A 21,041-nucleotide genomic window follows, 5' to 3' on the forward strand; every position below is an offset into this window, starting at 1 on the left:
AAATGGGAGGCCGACTGCTTTGAACATGAGTCTTGTGTCCTCCATCTTTCTTTTTGTCCTGTACTGTCTTCTCACCCTTCACCATGGCCGATGGTGAAGGGCCGTGTGCCCCCTCTTCCTGAATGGGTAGACCCCACGCGGTTTTAGTGGGCATGGGAGCTGGTATTCGTTTTGGTGGGGGTTTCGGCTCCGCTGTTGGCGTGGTGGGGTTCGTTTGAAATTCTTAAATTTCCTTTAATTAGAAATCTTTCTCTCGCTTCGGTTACCAGTTACATTTTATCAACTGTGCCTACTCTCAAGCTAAGTAAAATTTCTTTCATCCCAAACCTGTTTCCAACACTATTACCACGGTGATCTGCCTTCCCTTTATATATGAACTCAAAAATCTCACTAATACCTTTCGTCCTCTTGACGGAAAGCTCGCCTTTCGACAAACTAACACTCTTCACTGAAATCTGGTTCACACTACTCCTTCTACTTCTAATGCTGCTGGTGTCTATTCTATTTCCTGTTCGTCTTGTCCTCTCCAATACTTTGGGGAACTGGCCGTACACTAAATAACAGACTTAAGGAACACAGGAGAAGTGTTAAGTCTGCAGACACAAACAATGTTCTCTTTTGTCATATTTGGGATTCTAATCATCCTATTGATTGGTCTTCTTCTAAAATAATCTTTCCTGCCTCTAATCTTCACAGACACTGTCTTGTCGAATCGGCTCTGATACACAACCTACCCAACATGAATCTTAGTCCTGGCTTTGTTGCTGTTGACTCTTCCCTTTCACAATACATACTCAAATGCTCTAATCCTTCTAACAAACGTGACCTGACATAAGCCTACCCCCTTTTTGTCTCTTTCTTTCTTATTCTCCTCTTATTCGTACGTTCCCATTCTTTCATCACCCCATTATTACACCCATCCCATTCATACCTTTCTTCTTGTTCTTACCTATTGCCTTTCTCTGGCCCTTTTCTAGCAATTACCTCCTCTTACCTGTTCCTCACCTAACTCTTGCTTACTTAATACCCGCACATCCCTCACTTCCCCCCTTTACGGGCTATTCATGACCGTGCCACCTCTTGGGTGGCTTAATCTTCATCAATTAATCTCACTCCCCGCACATCTCGTGTGGCAGGTGAGTACGACGGTCTCACCATAATCCGTGTTGCTTGGAACTTTTTATTCCACGTAGCTGACTCTAAAACAACAACAACCTCGTCCCATCACAATCGACTCGATAATGGTCCAGGACGGACTGGAACGTCGTCGTCTTCTCATCTTCTGGTGTGTGGTCTGGTCATCACAAAAACATTCTACAATAATAATAATCATTCAATAATACTAGGCTTCACTTCCCCAAATAAAGTACTTCACTGTCTCATAGTGCGTCAAACATAACCTGATTTATTCACGTGCATATAAAGCATCCTGGCACATACAATTTATATCAAGCAGATATAAAACAGTTCTCTCCGGAACTTCTAATCAAGGAAAGGGAAAGGGGAGGGTACAGTACTTAACTAAGAGCTGATGTTATCCCAGTGGCCTGTTGCTCCCCATGCGTGACTCTGTTCACAGGCGCTTCCCAGTGGCCTGATGCTCTCCTTATGTCGCTCTACTCACAGACCCTTTCCAGGGCCCGATGCTCCCCTTGCGTCGCTCTGTTGACTGGCGCTTCCACTGCCTCAATGACATCACTACCTCCTTAGCTGATCCGTGACGTCACACGTACCCTTGATCTTCTCTTCCTCACTCCCACAACACCAGACGTGAAGCAGATCATCCACTAGGCTCCTCTTCCACAGTAATCTTCGAATGTTTCTGCCTCTTCTGACCGCACTAGAGGGACGTCTCCTAAGGGAGGTCCGCCAACAGTAAGAAGCGTTAAATTTTTCTACGCTACAGTTGCTCAGCATCATGTACCACCCTCCTGGTAGCCTTAGACTGATGCCAACTGCATTTATTTGTTACCTCAGTTGAAGATTGTATAATGTCTGACTTCAATTGTTGAGTCAGCCTTTATCTTGTGCAATACGTCTATCAACTTTTATTCACTTAATTTACTGGTTACTTGCAGTTAGCCGACAATAATAATCATCCTTTTTTACTCGGTTCACTGGTTACTTGCAGGTTAGGTTAATAATAATAATCACAACTCTCATTGTCCTCTTCACAGGCAAAAGTGAAATAAAGCTCTTTCTTAACGTCGCCTTAATTGTAGCTTCACTGGTCTCTTCCTAATGTCTTCCTCTTGTGTGGATCAACTCACAGGCTCACTATCCCCACCGACTCTTGCTAGTTGAGAATGTCTCTGAAACTGGGCGGCTACTCATTTGCGTTGATCTACCTTTGTCATAAAAGGGTACTTACATTCCCTTCTATATGACCTCAAGCTTGCTGTCAGGCATCAACACCCACAACTGATCCAAATCTCTTCTAATTACAACCCAACCTTCCCCAAAAGGTTTCCAGACGCATCATATGTGACCAGAGTATGGCCGCCTTCCATCTTCAGGAAGGTGGAAGGCGGCAGTCTAGGAGGGCAGGGAGAGGGTGAATGGTTGGGTTGTTGATTGTTGGGTGGGACGGGTGGGGGTGGGAGAGATAGATGGTCTTAGGGTTGGGGTGTGATGAATGTTATTTTTAGGCTATTTCCTCATTTGTTACGCATCTATGGGCTTGTCTGGCTATCTTTCCGTCCACCCATCTTTGATTTGCTTTATTTCTCCCCTGGTAGTTGAAAAAAAGTCACTTGCAAGACAGTCATTAATAGGCAATTATTTGTCAAGCAAGTTACTCACTTAATACGTTGGTACTACCATTCCTCTTCTGCCTCTCCGTCCCATCCCAAATCCTTATCCTGACCCCCTTCCAAGTGCTATATACTCGTAATGGCTTGGCGCTTTCTCCTCATAGTTCCCATTCCGTCTCTCTATATACTTACACGAACCACATCAGTCAATATTCATTTTCGGGCTGATAATTTAGTCATAAATACATTGTTATTGAACAGATAACGTGATTTATTATATTTAATGACACCAAAAATCTTAATCTGACTCCAATTAGATATTAATGTATAGTTTCTCCTGTGGCAGAAGCAGAGAACAAGTGTACCATTGCGGGAGAGGGACTGGGCTTGATCTCCAGTGTTGTCACCTTTGTCCAGTACCTTCCCAACATGGTTATGGTGGACGTTGCTCATGGTAAACCTACTTATGCTTCTCCTCAGTGGGGCAGGTAATTCTTTGCACGCATTTATTGTTTTGGTATAACAGATATAAGTGAATTATATAGTTTTCTAAATACAAATGTGAATCTTGAACATTAATACAATTGTTAAAGAACAAGAGGCAATCTCTTCCGGAAAAGTGCTCATATGTAATGTCAAACACTGAACAAAATCTGTGACACATTTAGGTAAATTTAAATATCAAATTATCTAAAATTTACATATCTATAAGAGAAAATGTCTGCGTGCCTGTTTGCCTGTTTTCTGTCTGGGTAGAGGTGGATGCCAGACGCTTGTTGCTCACCCAAATTTGCATGGCAAATAGTCTGGAGTCCAAGACGGACATAGGCCGGTTGGCCTATTTTAAATTCTTTAAGAAATATCAGCCTGTAACCCTCATATGTGATTTTCATGACTCTTGAAAAGAAATTGCAGATGTGTTTTCCGCAGTTTAACGTGCATTTCCGCATTTACTGGTAAACGATGAACTGAATTCTTTCGGAGTGCAGTGATGAAAATAAAGAGTACTGAAGATGATTACAGTGATAGCGGACAGTGGTAAGATGAGGGAAGAGGAGGAATGAGGGGAGAGGAGGGACAAGAGAATGATGAAAGGAGAGGAGGGACATGTTGGAAAACCCTACACAATTTTCCAATATTAAATACAATAGGCAGAAAATATTGCTGCTGATGTATATATAAATTCTCTCATAGAAAACGTAGCACAGTGGAATTTTCCGTCAATAGAAAACAAGATATCATTGCCACATAGCACTATTAATTCACCAGCAATTCTGTTAGGAACTATTCTTAATATTGCAGTATTTGGACTTTTTGACATAAAAATATCTCATTTGAATTAACTTAATAATCAGTACCAAAATAGAGTAACAGTGACCCTTCTATCTCTTGTTGACATCTGGACAAGAGAGCTAGTACATCAGTGGACAGAAGTCACCCATTGTTATTAGACAACAGGTCGCTGGAGCGAGTTCAGCTCCATTAATTCTCCCTTAGACAAAGTGTTATGTAGATCAAATTAGTGGTTTTTCCATCATCAACACGCAGCCAACATCAATAAGTGTATTACCGAAACCCGTTTTTTATCTAGTCATTTTCTGGCCAATTATGCTAGGTATACAGGGCGAACCGGTTAGCATGCATGAAAAGCGAAATAATCCAGGTAATTATTCCTTGGTCTTTATCTTATAATATACCAGTATTTCCTCTGATATAGCTGCCATATATATAGGAGTCTGGCTTTACAGCAAGTGCCATTTGACAGGAACAATAGAAGAGGAAGCAGTACAGTTACTTGGTACACCAGCACATGGGTGTTGATGTTAGCCTCTAGCATGACGATTATTTGGTGTCATCATCCTTGTTTATACCTAGTGGACTAGGCCTACTGTCCAATAAGATAAGACCTTTCAATTTTCATTACTAATATATGTAGTTTAATACTGTAGTTTGTTTGGCTGCATATATATAAATATAATATAAACCCCCCTAATGTTCAAGGAGTCGATTTGTGCGAGTATTGCAGAAATGCAGTTCGCTTAAACCTCATACAAATTTTTATTGAAATATATAAATTAACATAAATATAAATGCTATATAAATTCAAATAAATTATATAAATATAAATCTCACAAGTCAGTTCTCCACATTATTTGGTCTTTCGAATCGGATGACATTATTTGGTCATCTTTGTACCGGATGAATCAGAGTTAATCAGTGGATTCATTAAATCAAGAAATACACTGGTACTAGTGCAATTTATACACTTAGTTAACAATATATTGCCAGTCACAGCCAGTGACTGGCCGCGTAGCCTCGAGCGAGCTCACGAGCCCCTCAGAACGGCTTCACAGTCACCCACCAAATTCGTGGAGTGTTATTCTGTGAAGTAACAGTGCTTATTTTAAAACCAGCCAAATTATTGGATGCACCCTCACAAGTTCATCCATGAATTTTGTAGTGTTTATTTCGCGAGATCACTAATAAGATTTAATATTTCTAATTAATTCTAGAGGCTATCATCAACAATTGTGTATATAATTTATCTTAAATAGAGAATTATTTAATATATTACACAAGTTTTCTCAATATAAAATTTACTACTTGCCAACCCACAATAAGGTAGTATATACATTGACTAGTGTTTATTGATAACCTAGTCCCCTATTACAATTGACTAGTTGAATTATTTATTGTTCATCCTAGTCCCATTTATTACCATAGTCTAGTTGAACTACATTGAACAACCTATTACCATTAATTAATGGTGCAGACCCTATTTTGGGTATAATTGATACCAGCTCGAGTTGAGTTGTGGATATATAATAATTTACTTATTATCATTGCACAATTTGAGTGATTAATTAGTGTCTATACCAGCCTTGGGGTGATAATTGAGGAGCTAACCTAAAAGCACTTCCAGGGACACTGGTTTACCAATCAAATCATTAGTGTGTATGATTTTATATATATACATATATATATATATATATATATATATATATATATATATATATATATATATATATATATATATATATATATATATATTGTGACGATAAAGCGTTGGTGTTCGGCTGTTTCAAAAGCTGGGGGCAGGGCCTCGTCACATAACAAAAAAAAGAGAAGATTGTCCTTTCGTCTGTGGTAAGGTAATGGGAAGACACACAAACACAAAGTATATAAACAATGAAATTTTAATTACTCTAGAAAACAAGACATGAATAAAGGCAATCTCATAAAATTCAGGACAAGTCAACAAACAAAATAACATGAATAATTACTGGCAATGAAAAGTTACTCTAAGACAAGAATGCAAATTATAGTGATAGCAAATAAGTGAGGTGCTGGAATACTGGCTTCAAGCTGCCACCTCTCTTAGTACACGAAAGCCAAGGCTTAGTCTACTAGCGAGAGATGTCAACTCCAAGGAGCACAGAGATATTCTGACGAGGACGGCGTGCTGCTGCCCAGACGTCGACTCTTGGTGGTGGAGTGAGTGCAGGTGCGGCGAGACACCAGCCAATCAGCAACAGGCAGGCGGATTATGAGCAGTTTGCTGGTTACGGCGGCTGTAGCCGGTGTCGGGGTGTGCATGGTACGATTTGCTTCCTGGGCAAAACGTTTGGCGATACTGGTGGACGTATCTTCTATATAGTATCTTGTACTTGAACGACGTAATGATGTAGGGAAGAGCAGGCTCAATCTCTCTTGAAAGAGATTATCGTCACAATATATATATATATATATGCGAACAAGCCTGAATGGTCCCCAGGACTATATGCGAATGAAAACTCACACCCCAGAAGTGACTCGAACCCCTACTCCCAGAAGCAACGCAACTGGTAACTACAAGATTTTGCCCAAGATTACCATCCGAGTTGCCGTCGGGGAAGTGGCTCAAATAGCCTCGGCTATCACTTCCTTTTGACGGCCGTGATGGTCAAGCGGATTAAGGCGCCCTGTAGTTACCAGTTGCGTTGCTTCTGGGAGTAGGGGTTCGAGTCACTTCTGGGGTGTGAGTTTTCATTCATATATATATATATATATATATATATATATATATATATATATATATATATATATATATATATATATATATATATATATATATGTCGTACCTAGTAGCCAGAACGCACTTCTCAGCCTATTATGCAAGGCCCGATTTGCCTAATAAGCCTAGTTTTCATGAATTAATGTTTTTTCGACTACCTAACCTACCTAACCTAACCTAACCTAACTTTTTTGGCAACCTAACCTAACCTAACCTATAGAGATAGGTTAGGTTAGGTTAGGTAGGGTTGGTAAGGTTCGGTCATATATCTACGTTAATTTTAACTCCAATAAAAAAAATTGACCTCATACATAATGAAATGGGTAGCTTTATCATTTCATAAGAAAAAAATAGAGAAAATGTATTAATTCAGGAAAACTTGGCTTATTAGGCAAATCGGGCCTTGCATAGTAGGCCGAGAAGTGCGTTCTGGCTACTAGGTACGACATATATATATATATATATATATATATATATATATATATATATATATATATATATATATATATATATATATATATATGATGTATATTAATGTTAAGTGCTAGCCTCCAGAAGAGGTAGGATTATTGCCTAGTAATAGCAGAATTTTACCCTAGGCTATTCCATCAGTAATTGTTCAGCATTATGAGCAACCCAAGTACTATCCCAACAAGGGTTAACCAGTTAGCCAGTATGGATAAAGCTGGCAATGAGAAAACTCTCATACATCTAGTACTTCAATTGCTGGACTTACCTCAACATGATCAGACTGCTGACTCATTACAATCCTTCAGTATGGAGTTAGAGTCACTACTAAGAACATCCCGTTTTAAGGTTGATATAACTACTAATGAGTGGACGAACAAAGTAGTCCTTCAACGAAAATGGTCAAGCGATATACTAGATGAATTATACACACATCAACATAACACCATCCTGACAGTACAGGACATCACTGAAGATTTGCGTTCTATCATAGACAAACGACGTGTAAATGAGGAAGTTAAAGCCTCTTGCGAGCCTTCAGAAATAGAAAACAAGAGTAAATTAAAGGGTAAAACAACTATCCCAAATAAACATCAACCAATTACTTTCACACCACGTTTGAGAAAATCTGGCACTTATACAGCAGAATCCTCCAAGCCTACTGTTACTATTTCACCCAAACCGATAACTTCCAAGCGTGCAGTAGGCTGGGGAACATGTATGTTCTGCAAAATGAAACATTCAACGTACCGTTGTGAAAATTATCCAGAGAGAGACACTCGTATTAAGTGACTCTAGAAATTGTGGAAATGCGCAAGGTGTCTCAAATCACACAACTTAGACTATTGTGAGACCCAATTAAACACCTGTAACAGGTGTAGAAAAGGTAAGCACCATGCAGTATTGAGTAAACCTACGAAATTAACGTATTCCAGACCCAAGGTGGAAGATAGCATTCCCACCACAGTACCGTACTGCAAGGTGCGACAGACAACTAATGCCCAATTGGCAGAGTTCAAAGGTAATACGACTTTGCCTTCTGCCTAAATTACCATCCTGAATAAGAGGGCCTAGGTCCATACCCGTGGGTTGTTTGACTAAGGGTCCCAGAGAACATGTGTCACTAAAAAGTTGGCAGATGAGCTACAATTAAGGCCTGTAACCTAGACGACAATCAATATCTCAGGGTTTCTAACAGATACAGGACTTCAAGTTTACCAGGTGGTACAACCATCAGTACGATTAGGCAGCTACGTCTGTCAAGTACAAGCCATTGTGGTTTACAGAATTCAAGCCGACCTACAAGTGCAAAGTCTGAGAGCTACTGCCAAATTCCTGAGAAATAGAGGAATAAAATTGACAGATAATATTAAGTCTGATCACCTCATCGACTTCGGTATCCTTATAGGTACAGACTACTACCATCGATTCATCGGTAGCCCTACTAAATATCAGGGCATAACCATGTTAAATTCTGCTGGAGGTAAATTACTCTCAGGCCCAGTATTAAGCCTGAGGAGACCTATGCCAGCAGATAAACAATACCAGAAAAATCTAAATTTGTCAGCTGATTATATATCTCCAGTAGCATTATACTAAGGAGATTACAGCTGACTATAGGAACAGAGGTTGATCTTCATATCATCTAGTCTTAAGATGTAGTCTTTGGACTTTTAACATCTTAAAAAACATCTCATTTAAATTAACTTAATTATCAGCACCAAAATATAGTAACTGTTACGGACCCGAGCCCAGCGTCGTAGCACGGAGCTGTGACGACCACGCCATCTGTGAGTCAGCTCCCGAAACCCCCTCCAAATGGACGACGCCATCTAGTGAGGACGGGTGTTACGGACCCGAGCCCAGCGTCCGAGCACGGAGCAGTGACGACCACGCCATCTGTGGGTCAGCTTCCGAAACCCCCTCCAAATGGACGGCGCCATCTAGTGAGGACGAGAAATACTGGCCACAAGGGCTAGTTTCCCGTCCTGATCAGCTCATAACACAGCCGCTGCTGACCTCTGGTGAGGTGACGCTTAGACAGCAACGCCATCTATGGAGTGGATAGGTGGGCGTTTGTGTCTAAGCCTGTAATTGAGGCGCCCTAGAGTGTCCCTATTACTGATGACGTGTCTGATTACAGAGTCGACCTGGGACTGCTGTAATGGAAGTTGGATCAGTCTACCCAAGGCAGCCGTCTTGTCTCCAAGTATTTGCTGCAGCAGCTGTGAGTCACCCCCCGGATGAACACTGTGGTGTTAGCCTGCCTGTGACGTGGCAGCTGAGGGATTGTCGTACCCGGGGCTGACTGGTGGAGACGCTTAACCACTGGGGTGTTGTGGTGAGGAGAGTGATCTGTGCGATCACACGAGGCTCCTGACTAGGGCTCGCAACTCTAGTCGGTCATGGAGTGGCCTAACCAGCGTTGCTGTTTGGAACCTGACAGCTACAAGCTGGATTTGTGGTTGACGGCCTCCACGACGGTGCCCCCAGTGGAACGGTGATTTGGCTGGCCTGTGGCCAGGGTAGACTCAAGAGAATCGAAGGATTCATCGTGAGGCCACAAGAGGGCCAAGAGCTTAGCATCATTGAGCACCGTGAACGTCCAGAGTCTTCAGAGGAAGACTACGTTGTATATAATAGTGTTTATACCTCCCCGTGTGATAAGATATATATTATTTATGGTGATGGTGACAATTATATTATTAAGTTTTTGCCTTTGTCTCCCTTCCCCTTTAATTTACTTGCGTTACGGATCACATCCCTTGAAAGCCACTACTAGCTTGGGGCCGGATACCCTACCTCTAACAACATCAGAGAAAGAACCCGGTTGCGACCCGAGAGGGCCGTAACATAATTGGCATCCCCAGCGGGATCCGACCCCTTGTCAAGTATGTTTGACAAGGGGGGTGAAGTGGCGCAATCCCTGTAAATAAGTCCCCCTGTGTGTGACTATTAGGACGTTATACGTCTTGCACGGTGCTCAGAGTGATTCGGTGCAATATTGTAGAGTAAGGTGCTCGCTGTGATTAAGTGCAATATTGTGTAGTGCGGTGCCCGGTGTGATTACGTGCAACATTGTATAGCGAAGTGCTCGCTGTGATTAAGTGCAATATTGTGTAGTGCGGTGCCCGGTGTAATTACGTGCAATATTGGCAAGTGAGGCGCTAGGTGCGATAAAGTGCAATATTGACGTAGAACAGTGCTCGGTGCGTTAAGTGCTAAAGTGAAGCAGTGTGTTAAGTGCTAGTGTTCCATCTGTGACAATGGCAGAAAAAGCGACCATCGACGATCTGGACGATGTTCAGGCCTTTCTGAACAGGGAGGACTGTCTTGCCAGATTGAAATATCTGGGCAAACAGGAACTCGTACTGGTGAGTGCCTACCTGGAGATCAAGATACGTGCCAGTGATTCCCGTGTGGAGATCTTGTCCAAGGTTCACCGGCATTTGAAGGCCGATGAGAAACAAGAAAGTGAGGCACAAGGTACAAAAGAAAGTGAGGAAGTAGCTTCCACTGAAAAGGAAGATAAAGGCAGTGACATTGACAGCGATGCAGGTGAGCTGAATATTAGCTTTCTTACTGTCAAAATACGTGCCTTAGAGATAAATCGCGAGATAGAATGGAAGAAGTTAGAATTAGAACGAGAATTAAAAGATAAAGAAATGGCGATGAGGCGTTTAGAATTAGAAGAAAGGAAAGAAGAGCGAGAAAGAGAAGAGAAACGAGAAAAAGAAGAGCGAGAAAGAGAAAAGAAAAGAGAAAAAGAAGAGTGAGAAAGAGAAAGAGAAGAGCGAGAAAGGGAAGAGAAACAGCGAGAAAGAGAAGAAAAAGAAAGACAGAGACAACATGAACTAGAAGTATTGCGGTTAGGTGGTGGGAGGCAAAAAATGGAAACAAGTATTTTCGATCCGGTGAGAACATCAAAATGGTCCCAAAATTCAATGAGAAGGAAGTGTCGAAGTTCTTCGCGGCCTTCGAGAAAGTCGCTGCCTCTTTGGAGTGGCCAAGGGAGAATTGGGCCATCATGATACAGTCAGTCTTGACTGGGAAGGCCCAAATCGCCTACTCCACGTTGTCCCTTGACGACTCCGGCGATTATGACAAAGTGAAGAAGGTAGTGCTCATGGCGTACCAATTGGTACCTGAGGCTTACAGGCAGAAGTTCAGGAACATGAAAAAGACCTCAGAGCACACTTTCACCGAATTCACCACAATCAAGGAGCGACTTTTCCAGGAATGGTGTGACTCTCGGAAGGTGGAGACCAAAGAAGACCTCGAGCAGCTCATACTGTTAGAGGACTTCAAAGACTGTCTGTCTGGAGATCTGAAGACGTACCTAGAGGAACAGCAGGTAGAGACCTTGAGTGCGGCAGCCACCATGGCTGAGGAATACATCCTGATGCATAGGCCTTCTGCTAAGTACGTCCCGAGGAATTACCCACGCCGGTTTGACAAGCCTCGTCAGGAAGAAGAGAGACCCGTCCCACGAAGCGCTGAGAAGACGCCCCCAAGTAGCCCTCGAAGGACTAGTCCTAACAGTCCTAAACACCGGAGTCTGAGGAGGAATGTGGTGTGCTGGACTTGTGGGCAGAAAGGGCATGTAGCTGCTATGTGCCGAGGCAGAAGGGGTAACGGCGCTGGTAGGGAGGTGATGTTGATGAGCTGTGTGACACTACCAGAAGGAAGCCAGTCTATGACTAGTCAGGAAGGACCAAGTTTTTTCGCCCCTCACACTTCAAGCGGGTATGTAACGAGTGATCATACGGGTAGATCAGTTGAAGTGCTCAGAGATAGTGGAGAAGCCCAGTCCCTGATCGTGAGAAGCTCGTTACCCGAGGGAGTAAGTGTGGACGGGAGACAACAGGTTGTCCTGGTTGGGTTTCCTAGGACGCAGTACATCGCCCCCTTAGTGCCGGTACACCTCGACTCGCCTTACTTCAGCGGCACATGTGCGTTGGCAGTAGTCGATACCCTGCCTATAGCTGGGATTGACGTGGTACTAGCCAATGACTTGGTGACAGATTAGAGCAACAATCAGCCCAAGGTCGCGGACGAGTCAGCCGGAACAGCAAGGTCCGAAGTAACGGCAGGCAGTGGTAATATCCAGGTACAGTCAGACCCGGAATTAAATATGTTTAATCCTTCCTCTCACCCGCAGATCGACAGCATTATAGCAGAGTCTCCTGATTTATCTCCGGACGAGGAACATACGGTTACGATGACAGAAGCAACTGAGCAAGAAGAGAGGCCTTGTGTGCAAACACCCACGAATACCCCAGAGTCTGGAGCGAAAGCAGATGAGTACTTGCGGTATGGCAAGATACCACGTTCATTAAACCGGCCAGAGATTCCCCGGACGTCGGAGGTATGTGAGGTATGTGTGAAGGGTCTAGTGCCCTCTTCAGTCCAAACCAGGCTAATGGATATAGCTGGCTATGGACATTACAGGCCCATGAAACTTGTCCCTAAGTTAACCAAATGTTTCCTAGCGGTATTTTGTTTTTTTCTTATGTGTGTTCTCAGTAAGGACCAGTGGACGACCCGACAGATGATGGCTCCCATGAACATTGCGAAGAGATCCCAGGGATTGGGGATTTGCACTGCGAGTGTTGCAGTCAAAGGAGGGACCTGGAAGGTGATGGTAGATACAGGAGGTACGAGAGGTGATATTATGAGTGACTGTTTCCGACAGGTTGACACCCCCTGCATGATTGCCGAGCCTGGAGGTAGCATTATGCGGAACGTTGGTCGACCTGACGGTGGTATAGCGGACACCATCGATGTACGAACAGCTCTGTTGGGACTAGGTGTGGGCCTAGTAGAGGAGTATGCTGTGATTTAACTATCGCTGTCACTCTAAATTATCAGACCCCTGTATTCCAGGTTCCCGTCTCCCTGAAGGACTACCGGACCGGTACCAGAAATGCCGTCTGTGACCAGCCATCATCGGTGCCACGACACAGGGAAGTGTCGAGTCGCCCCAGATCGTGTCTACACCAATCCTTACTCGGGACACGTGAGATTATGCCCCTGTTTGACATCTCAGTAGAGGAGTGGGAAGTTGCAACAGGCAGGTCATTGCCTACCGTCTTCAAGTTTCATCTGTGCCAGAGTTTCCCGTTCGGACAGTTCTGTGGACAGGACATCCTCGCCATTCCAGTTCTTAGTGTACATGAGTTCATGTGGAGTTGTATCCGCGTACTAATTTGGTTTGTGTTTTTTTTCTTTTAGAAACCCAAAGCAAATTCCTTTTGGTGGGGAGGTGTTACGGACCCGAGCCCAGCGTCTAAGCACGGAGCAGTGACGACCACGCCATCTGTGGGTCAGCTCCCGAACCCCCTCCAAATGGACGGCGCCAGCTAGTGAGGACGAGAAATACTGGCCACAAGGACTAGTTTCCCGTCCTGATCAGCTCATAACACAGCCGCTGCTGACCTCTGGTGAGGTGACGCTTAGACAGCAACGCCATCTATGGAGTGGATAGGTGGGCGTTTGTGTCTAAGCCTGTAAGTGAGGCCCCCTAGAGTGTCCCTATTACTGATGACATGTCTGATTACAGAGTCGACCTGGGACTGCTGTAATGGAAGTTGGATCAGTCTACCCAAGGCAGCCGTCTTGTCTCCAAGTATTTGCTGCAGCAGCTGTGAGTCACCCCCCGGATGAACACTGTGGTGTTAGCTTGCCTGTGACGTGGCAGCTGAGGGATTGTCGTACCCGGGGCTGACTGGTGGAGACGCTTAACCACTGGGGTGTTGTGGTGAGGAGAGTGATCTGTGCGATCACACGAGGCTCCTGACTAGGGCTCACAACTCTAGTATCGGTCGTGGAGTGGCCTAACCAGCGTTGCTGTTTGGAACCTGCCAGCTACAGGCTGGATTTGTGGTTGACGGCCTCCACGACGGTGCCCCCAGTGGAACGGTGATTTGGCTGGCCTGTGGCCAGGGTAGACTCAAGAGAATCGAAGGATTCATTGTGAGGCCACAAGAGGGCCAAGAGCTTAGCATCATTGAGTACCGTGAACGTAAAGAGTCTTCAGAGGAAGACTATGTTGTATATAATAGTGTTTATACCTCCCCCGTGTGATAAGATATATATTATTTATGGTGATGGTGACAATTATATTATTAAGTTTTTGCCTTTGTCTCCCTTCCCCTTTAATTTACTTGCGTTACGGATCACATCCCTTGAAAGCCACTACTAGCTTGGGGCCGGATAACCTACCTCTAACAACATCAGAGAAAGAACCCAGTTGCGACCCGAGAGGGCCCTAACAACGGGGTATACCGGCCACAGGGGCTGGATTCCCGTCTTAATCAGCTCGTGACATAGCCGCTGCTGACCTCTGGTGAGGTGGCACTTAGACAGCAACGCCATCTATGGAGTGGATAGGTGGACGTTTGTGTCTAAGCCTGTAAGTGAGGTGCCCTAGAGTGTTCCCAACACTAATGATGTGTCTGATTACAGAGTCGACATGGGACTGCTGTATCGGATGATGGGCAGTCTACCCAAGGCAGCCAAAGTCTCTCCACGTGTTTGCTGAAGAAGCTGTGAGTTGCTCCCGGACGAACACTGCTGAAAGTGTTAGCCGGCCTGTGACGTGGCAGAGTTGAGGAATCGTCGTACCTGGGGGTTGACTGGTGGAAGAGACTAGCCACTGTGGTGCTATATAGAGGAGAGTGATCAGCGGGATCACACGAGGCTCCTGCCTAGGGCTCGCAACCTTAGTATCGGTCATGGAGTGGCCTACGCAGCGGAGCTGATTGGAACCTGCCAGCTACAGACTGGATTTGTGGTTGAAGGCCTCCACGACGGTGCACCCAGGAGGACTGTGATTTGGCTGGCCTGTGGCCAGGGTAGATTCGCCTTGAGAATCTAAGGATTCATCGTGAGGCCACGAGAAGAGAACCAGGGCTACTCATCTTGAGCACCTTGGAACATTCCGCGTCTTCAGAGGAAGACGATTCTGCACATTGAATATTTATACCCCCCGTGTGACAGTATATATATTTATTTATTGGTGGTGGTAATTATATATTTAAATTAGTGCGTTTGTATCCCTTCCCCTTTGATTTACTTGCGTTACGGAACACTCCCCTTGAAAGCCACTACTAACTTGGGGCCGGATACCCAAACTCTAATAACATCAGAGAAGAACCCCGGTTACGCCCCAGTAGGGCCGTAACATAATTGGCATCCCCAGCGGGATCCGACCCCTTGTCAAGAATGTTTGACAGGGGTGGTGAAGTGGCGCAATCCCTGTAAATAATTACCCCTGTGTGTGACTATTAGGACGTTATAAGTCCTGTGTGGTGCTCGGAGTGATTCAGTGCAATATTGGCAAGTGAGGCGCTAGGTGCGATAAAGTGCAAAATTGGCGTAGTATAGTGCTCGGTGTGTTAAGTGCTAAAGTGAAGAGGTGTGTTAAGTGCTAGTGCTCCATCTCAGTGACAATGGCAGAAAAAGCGACCATTGACGATCTGGATGATGTTCAGGCCTTTCTGAACAGGGAGGACTGTCTTGCCAGATTAAAGTATCTGGGAAAACAGGAACTCGTATTAGTAAGTGCCTACCTGGAGATCAAGATACGTGCCAGTGATTCTCGTGTGCAGATCTTGTCCAAGGTTCACAAGCATTTGAAGGCCGAAGAGAAACAGGAAAGTGAGGCACAAATTACAAAAGAAAGTGAGGAAGTAGCTTCCACTGAAAAGGAAGATAAGGGCAGTGACATTGACAGTGATGCAGGTGAGCTGAATATAAGTTTACTTACAGTCAAAATGCGTGCCATGGAAATAAATCGTGAGATAGAATGGAAGAAATTAGAATTAGAACGAGAATTAAAAGATAAAGAAATGGAGATGAAAGATAAAGAAATGGCGATGAGGCGTTTAGAATTAGAAGAAAGGAAAGAAGAGCGAGAAAGAGAAAGAGAAACGATAAAGAGAAGAGCGAGAAAGAGAAGAGAAACGAGAAAGAGAAGAACGAGTAAGAGAAGAACGAGACAGGCAAGAACGACGAGACAGAGAGGAAAAAGAGAGACAACATGAGCTACAAGTATTGTGATTAGGTGGTTGGAGGCAAACAATGGACACAAGTCTTTTCGATCCGGTAAGGAACATCAAAATGGTCCCGAAGTTCAACGAGAAGGAAGTGTCGAAGTTCTTCGCGGCCTTCGAGAAAGTCGCAGCCTCTTTGGAGTGGCCAAAGGAGAATTGGGCCATCATGATACAGTCCGTCTTGACTGAGAAGGCCCAAAGCGCCTACTCCACGTTGTCCCTTGATGACTCCGGCGATTATGACAAAGTGAAGAAGGTAGTGCTCTTGGCGTACCAATTGGTACCTGAGGCTTACAGGCAGAAGTTTAGAAACCTGAAAAAGACCTCAGAGCACACTTTCACCGAATTCGCGACCATCAAGGAGCGGCTTTTCCAAGAATGGTGTGCCTCTCGGAAGGTGGAGACCAAAGAAGACCTCGAGCAGCTCATACTGTTAGAGGACTTCAAAGACTGCCTGGCAGGAGGTCTAAAGACGTACCTAGAAGAGCAGCAGGTGGAGACCTTGAGTGCAGCAGCCACCATGGCTGAGGAATACATCCTGACGCATAGGTCTTCCACTAGGTATGTCCCGAAGAATTACCCCCATCTGTTTGGCAAGCCTCGTCAGGAAGAGGAGAGACCCGTCCCACAAAGCGCTGTGAAGACGCCCCCAAGTAGCCCTCGAAGTAACAGTCCTAACAGTCCGAAACACCGGAGTCCGAGGAGGAATATGGTGTGTTGGACTTGTGGGCAGAAAGGGCATGTAGCTGCTATGTGCCGAGGCAGAAGAGGTAGCGGCCCCTGTAGGGAGGTGATGTTGATGAGCTGTGTAACACCACCATCAGGAAGCCAGTCTATGACTACTCAGGAAGAACCAAGATTGTTTTCCCCTCACACTTCAGGCGGGTATGTATCGAGTGATCATACTGGTAGATCAGTTGTAGTGCTCAGAGATAGTGGAGCAGCCCAGTCCCTGATCGTGAAAAACTCGTTACCCGAGGGAATGAGTGTGGATGGGAGACAAAAGGTTATCCTGGTCGGGTTTCCTAGGACACGGTATGTTGTCCCCTTAGTGCCGGTACATCTAGACTCGCCTTACTTCAGCGGCACATGTGCGTTGGCAGTAGTCGATGCCCTACCTATAGCTGGGATTGACGTGATACTAGCCAACGACTTGGTGACAGGTTGGGACTACAAACATCTCAAGGTTGTGGACGAGCCAGCCGGAGCTGACATAAGGTCTGAAGTAACAACAGGAGACAGTGGTAATATCCAGGTACAGGCAGACGGACTATTTTACTTGTCTAATTCTCCCTCTCACCCACAGATCGACAGCATTCTAGCAGTCTCCTGATTCTTCCCCCAACAAGAAACATGAGGTTATGGTGGCAGAAGCAACTGAGCAAGAAGAGAGGCATCGTGTACAAGCACCCACGGATACCCAAGAGTCTGGAGTGAAGGCGAACGAGTACTTGCGGTATGGCAAAGTACAATGTATACTGAACTGGCCAGAGATTCCCCAGACGTCAGAGGTATGTGAGGTATGTGCGAAAGTTCTAGTGCCCTCTTCAGTCCAAACCAGGCTAATGGATATAGCCGGCTATGGACATTACAAGCTCATGAAACTTATCCCTAAGTTAGCCAAATGTTTCTTAGCGGTATTTTTTGTTCTTGTGTGTGTTCTCAGTAAGAACCAGTGGACGACCCGACAGATGATGGCTCCCATGAACATCGCGAAGAGATCCCAGGGATTAGAGACGTGCACTGTGAGTGTTTCAGTCAAAGAAGGGACCTGGAAGGTGATGGTAGATACAGGAGGTATGAGATGTGATATTATGAGTGACTGTTTCCGACAGGTTGACACCCCCCGCGTGATCGCTGAGCCTAGATATAGCGTTATACGGAACGTTGGTCGACCTGATGGTGGTAGAGCAAACACCATCTTCGTTGTACAAACAGCTCTGTTGGGACTAGGTGTGGGCCTAGTAGAGGCGTATGCTGTAAGTACTGACTTACCCACTGTCGCTGTCACTCTAAATTATCAGACCCCTGTATTCCAGGTTCCCATCTCCCTGAAGGACCACCGGACCGGTACCAGAAATACCGTCTGTGACAAGCTATCAACGGTGCCACGACACAGGGAAGTGTCGATTCACCTTGGATCGCGTCAGTACCGATCCTAACTCGAGACACGTGAGATTATGCCCCTGCCTGACATCTCAGTGAAGGTGTGGGAAGTCACATCAGGCAGGGCATTGCCTTCCATCTGCAAGTTTCCTTCATGTCAGAGTTGCCCATTAGGACAGTTCTGCGGACTAGACATCCTCGTCACTCCAGTTAATCGTTTATGTGAAATTTTGGTTTTGGTACTAATTTGGCTTGTTTTTTTTTTTCTTTTAGAAACCCAAATCAAATTCTTTTTGGTGGGGAGGTGTTACGGACCCGAGCCCAGCGTCGTAGCACAGAGCTGTGACGACCACGCCATCTGTGAGTCAGCCCCTTGAAACCCCCTCCAAATGGACGACGCCATCTAGTGAGGACGGGGTATACCGGCCACAGGGGCTGGATTCCCGTCTTAATCAGCTCGTGACATAGCCGCTGCTGACCTCTGGTGAGGTGGCGCTTAGACAGCAACGCCATCTATGGAGTGGATAGGTGGACGTTTGTGTCTAAGCCTGTAAGTGAGGTGCACTAGAGTGTCCCCAACACTAATGACGTGTTTGATTACAGAGTCGACCTGGGACTGCTGTATAGGATGATGGGCAGTCTACCCAAGGCAGCCAAAGTCTCTCCACGTGTTTGCTGAAGAAGCTGTGAGTTGCTCCCGGACGAACACTGCTGAAAGTGTTAGCCTGCCTGTGACGTGGCAGAGTTGAGGAATCGTCGTACCTGGGGGTTGACTGGTGGAAGAGACCAGCCACTGTGGTGCTATATAGAGGAGAGTGATCAGCGGGATCACACAAGGCTCCTGCCTAGGGCTCGCAACCCTAGTATCGGTCGTGGAGTGGCCTACGCAGCGGAGCTGATTGGAACCTGCCAGCTACAGACTGGTTTTGTGGTTGAAGGCCTCCACGATGGTGCACCCAGTGGGACTGTGATTTGGCTGGCCTGTGGCCAGGGTAGATTCGTCTAGAGAATCTAAGGATTCATCGTGAGGCCACGAGAAGAGAACCAGGGCTACTCATCTTGAGCACCGTGGAACATTCCGCGTCTTCAGAGGAAGACGATTCTGCACATTGAATATTTATACCCCCCGTGTGACAGTATATATATTTATTTATTGGTGGTGGTAATTATATATTTAAATTAGTGCGTTTGTATCCCTTCCCCTTTGATTTACTTGCGTTATGGAACACACCCCTTGAAAGCCACTACTAACTTGGGGCCGGATACCCAAACTCTAATAACATCAGAGAAGAACCCCAGTTGCGACCCAAAAGGGCCGTAACAGTAACTGTGACCCTTCTGTCTCTTGTTGATAGAGCCAGAGCGTCAGTGAACAGGTGTCAGCCATTGTTGTTAGATAACAGGTCACCTGAGCAAGTTCAGCTCCATTAATTCTCCCTTGGACGAAGTGTTATGGAGGTCAAATTAGTGGTTCTTCTATCATCAACACGCAGTCAACATTTGTAAGGGAAGTGTATTACCAAAACCCATTTCTTATCTAGTAATTTTCTGGACAGTTATGCTAGGTATATAGGGTGAATAAGTTAGTACGCATGAAAAGCGGCATAATCCAGGTCATTATTCCATGGGATTTATCTTATAATACACCAGTATTTCCTCTGATATTGCTGTCATATATATAATATAGGATTCCGGCTTTACAGCAAGTGCCATTTGACAGGAACAATAGAAGAGGAAGCAGGACAGTTACTTGGTACACCAGCACATGGGTGTTGATGTTGTTAGCCTCAAGCAAGAGGATTATTTAGTGTCATCATCCTTGTTTATACCTGGTGGACTAGGTCTACTGTACAATAATGTAGGACCTCTCAATTTTCATTACTTATATATGTAGTTTAATACTGCAGTTTGATTGGCAGCATATATATATATATATATATATATATATATATATATATATATATATATATATATATATATATATATATATATATATATATATATATATATATCTATATATATATATATACATATATATATATATATATATATATATATATATATATATATATATATATATATATATATATATATATATATATATATATATATATGCGGAAAAATCCACAGAGAAATATGAAATGAGGTGAACGTTTCGGCTTTGTTAAAGCCTTTGTCAACACCAGACTTCAGTCTGGTGTTGACAAAGGCTTTAACAAAGCCGAAACGTTCACCTCATTTCATATTTCTCTGTGGATTTTCCGCATAAAATGATCAGTGTTTTGTGATCGTCAATTGCATATATATATATATATATATATATATATATATATATATATATATATATATATATATATATATATATATATATATATGTATATAAATATATATATTTTTAAATATGACCGAAAAAGTAAGATTAATAATTCTAACACGAATTTTCTCAATATTTCTTATGTTTTTTCACTGCCAATGGTAATTGATAAATCAATTCTCCAAAATTCATTTTTTTTTCTATGAAGTTGGAGATCCTGTTGGACGACATATTCGACCTCGAGACACACAAGAAGGTCACCACCAAAGACACCTTACAAGCAGAACTTA

At 44.2% G+C, this 21,041-nt stretch overlaps 1 protein-coding gene across 1 annotated transcript in view; it reads left to right on the forward strand.

Annotated features, from left to right (window-relative positions):
• The first annotated feature begins 3,111 nt into the window (after positions 1–3,111).
• Positions 3,112–21,041, forward strand: part of LOC138372232 (uncharacterized) — a 142,608-nt gene continuing 124,678 nt past the window's right edge. The window contains exon 1 of the mRNA XM_069337532.1: positions 3,112–3,241. Within this exon, the coding sequence (XP_069193633.1) occupies positions 3,183–3,241 (59 nt within the window). The 5' untranslated portion in view covers positions 3,112–3,182. The remainder of the gene's footprint in view (positions 3,242–21,041) is intronic.

This window comes from Procambarus clarkii, chromosome 38, assembly GCF_040958095.1.
Source record: "Procambarus clarkii isolate CNS0578487 chromosome 38, FALCON_Pclarkii_2.0, whole genome shotgun sequence".
NCBI classification, from domain to species: Eukaryota; Metazoa; Arthropoda; class Malacostraca; order Decapoda; family Cambaridae; genus Procambarus; species Procambarus clarkii.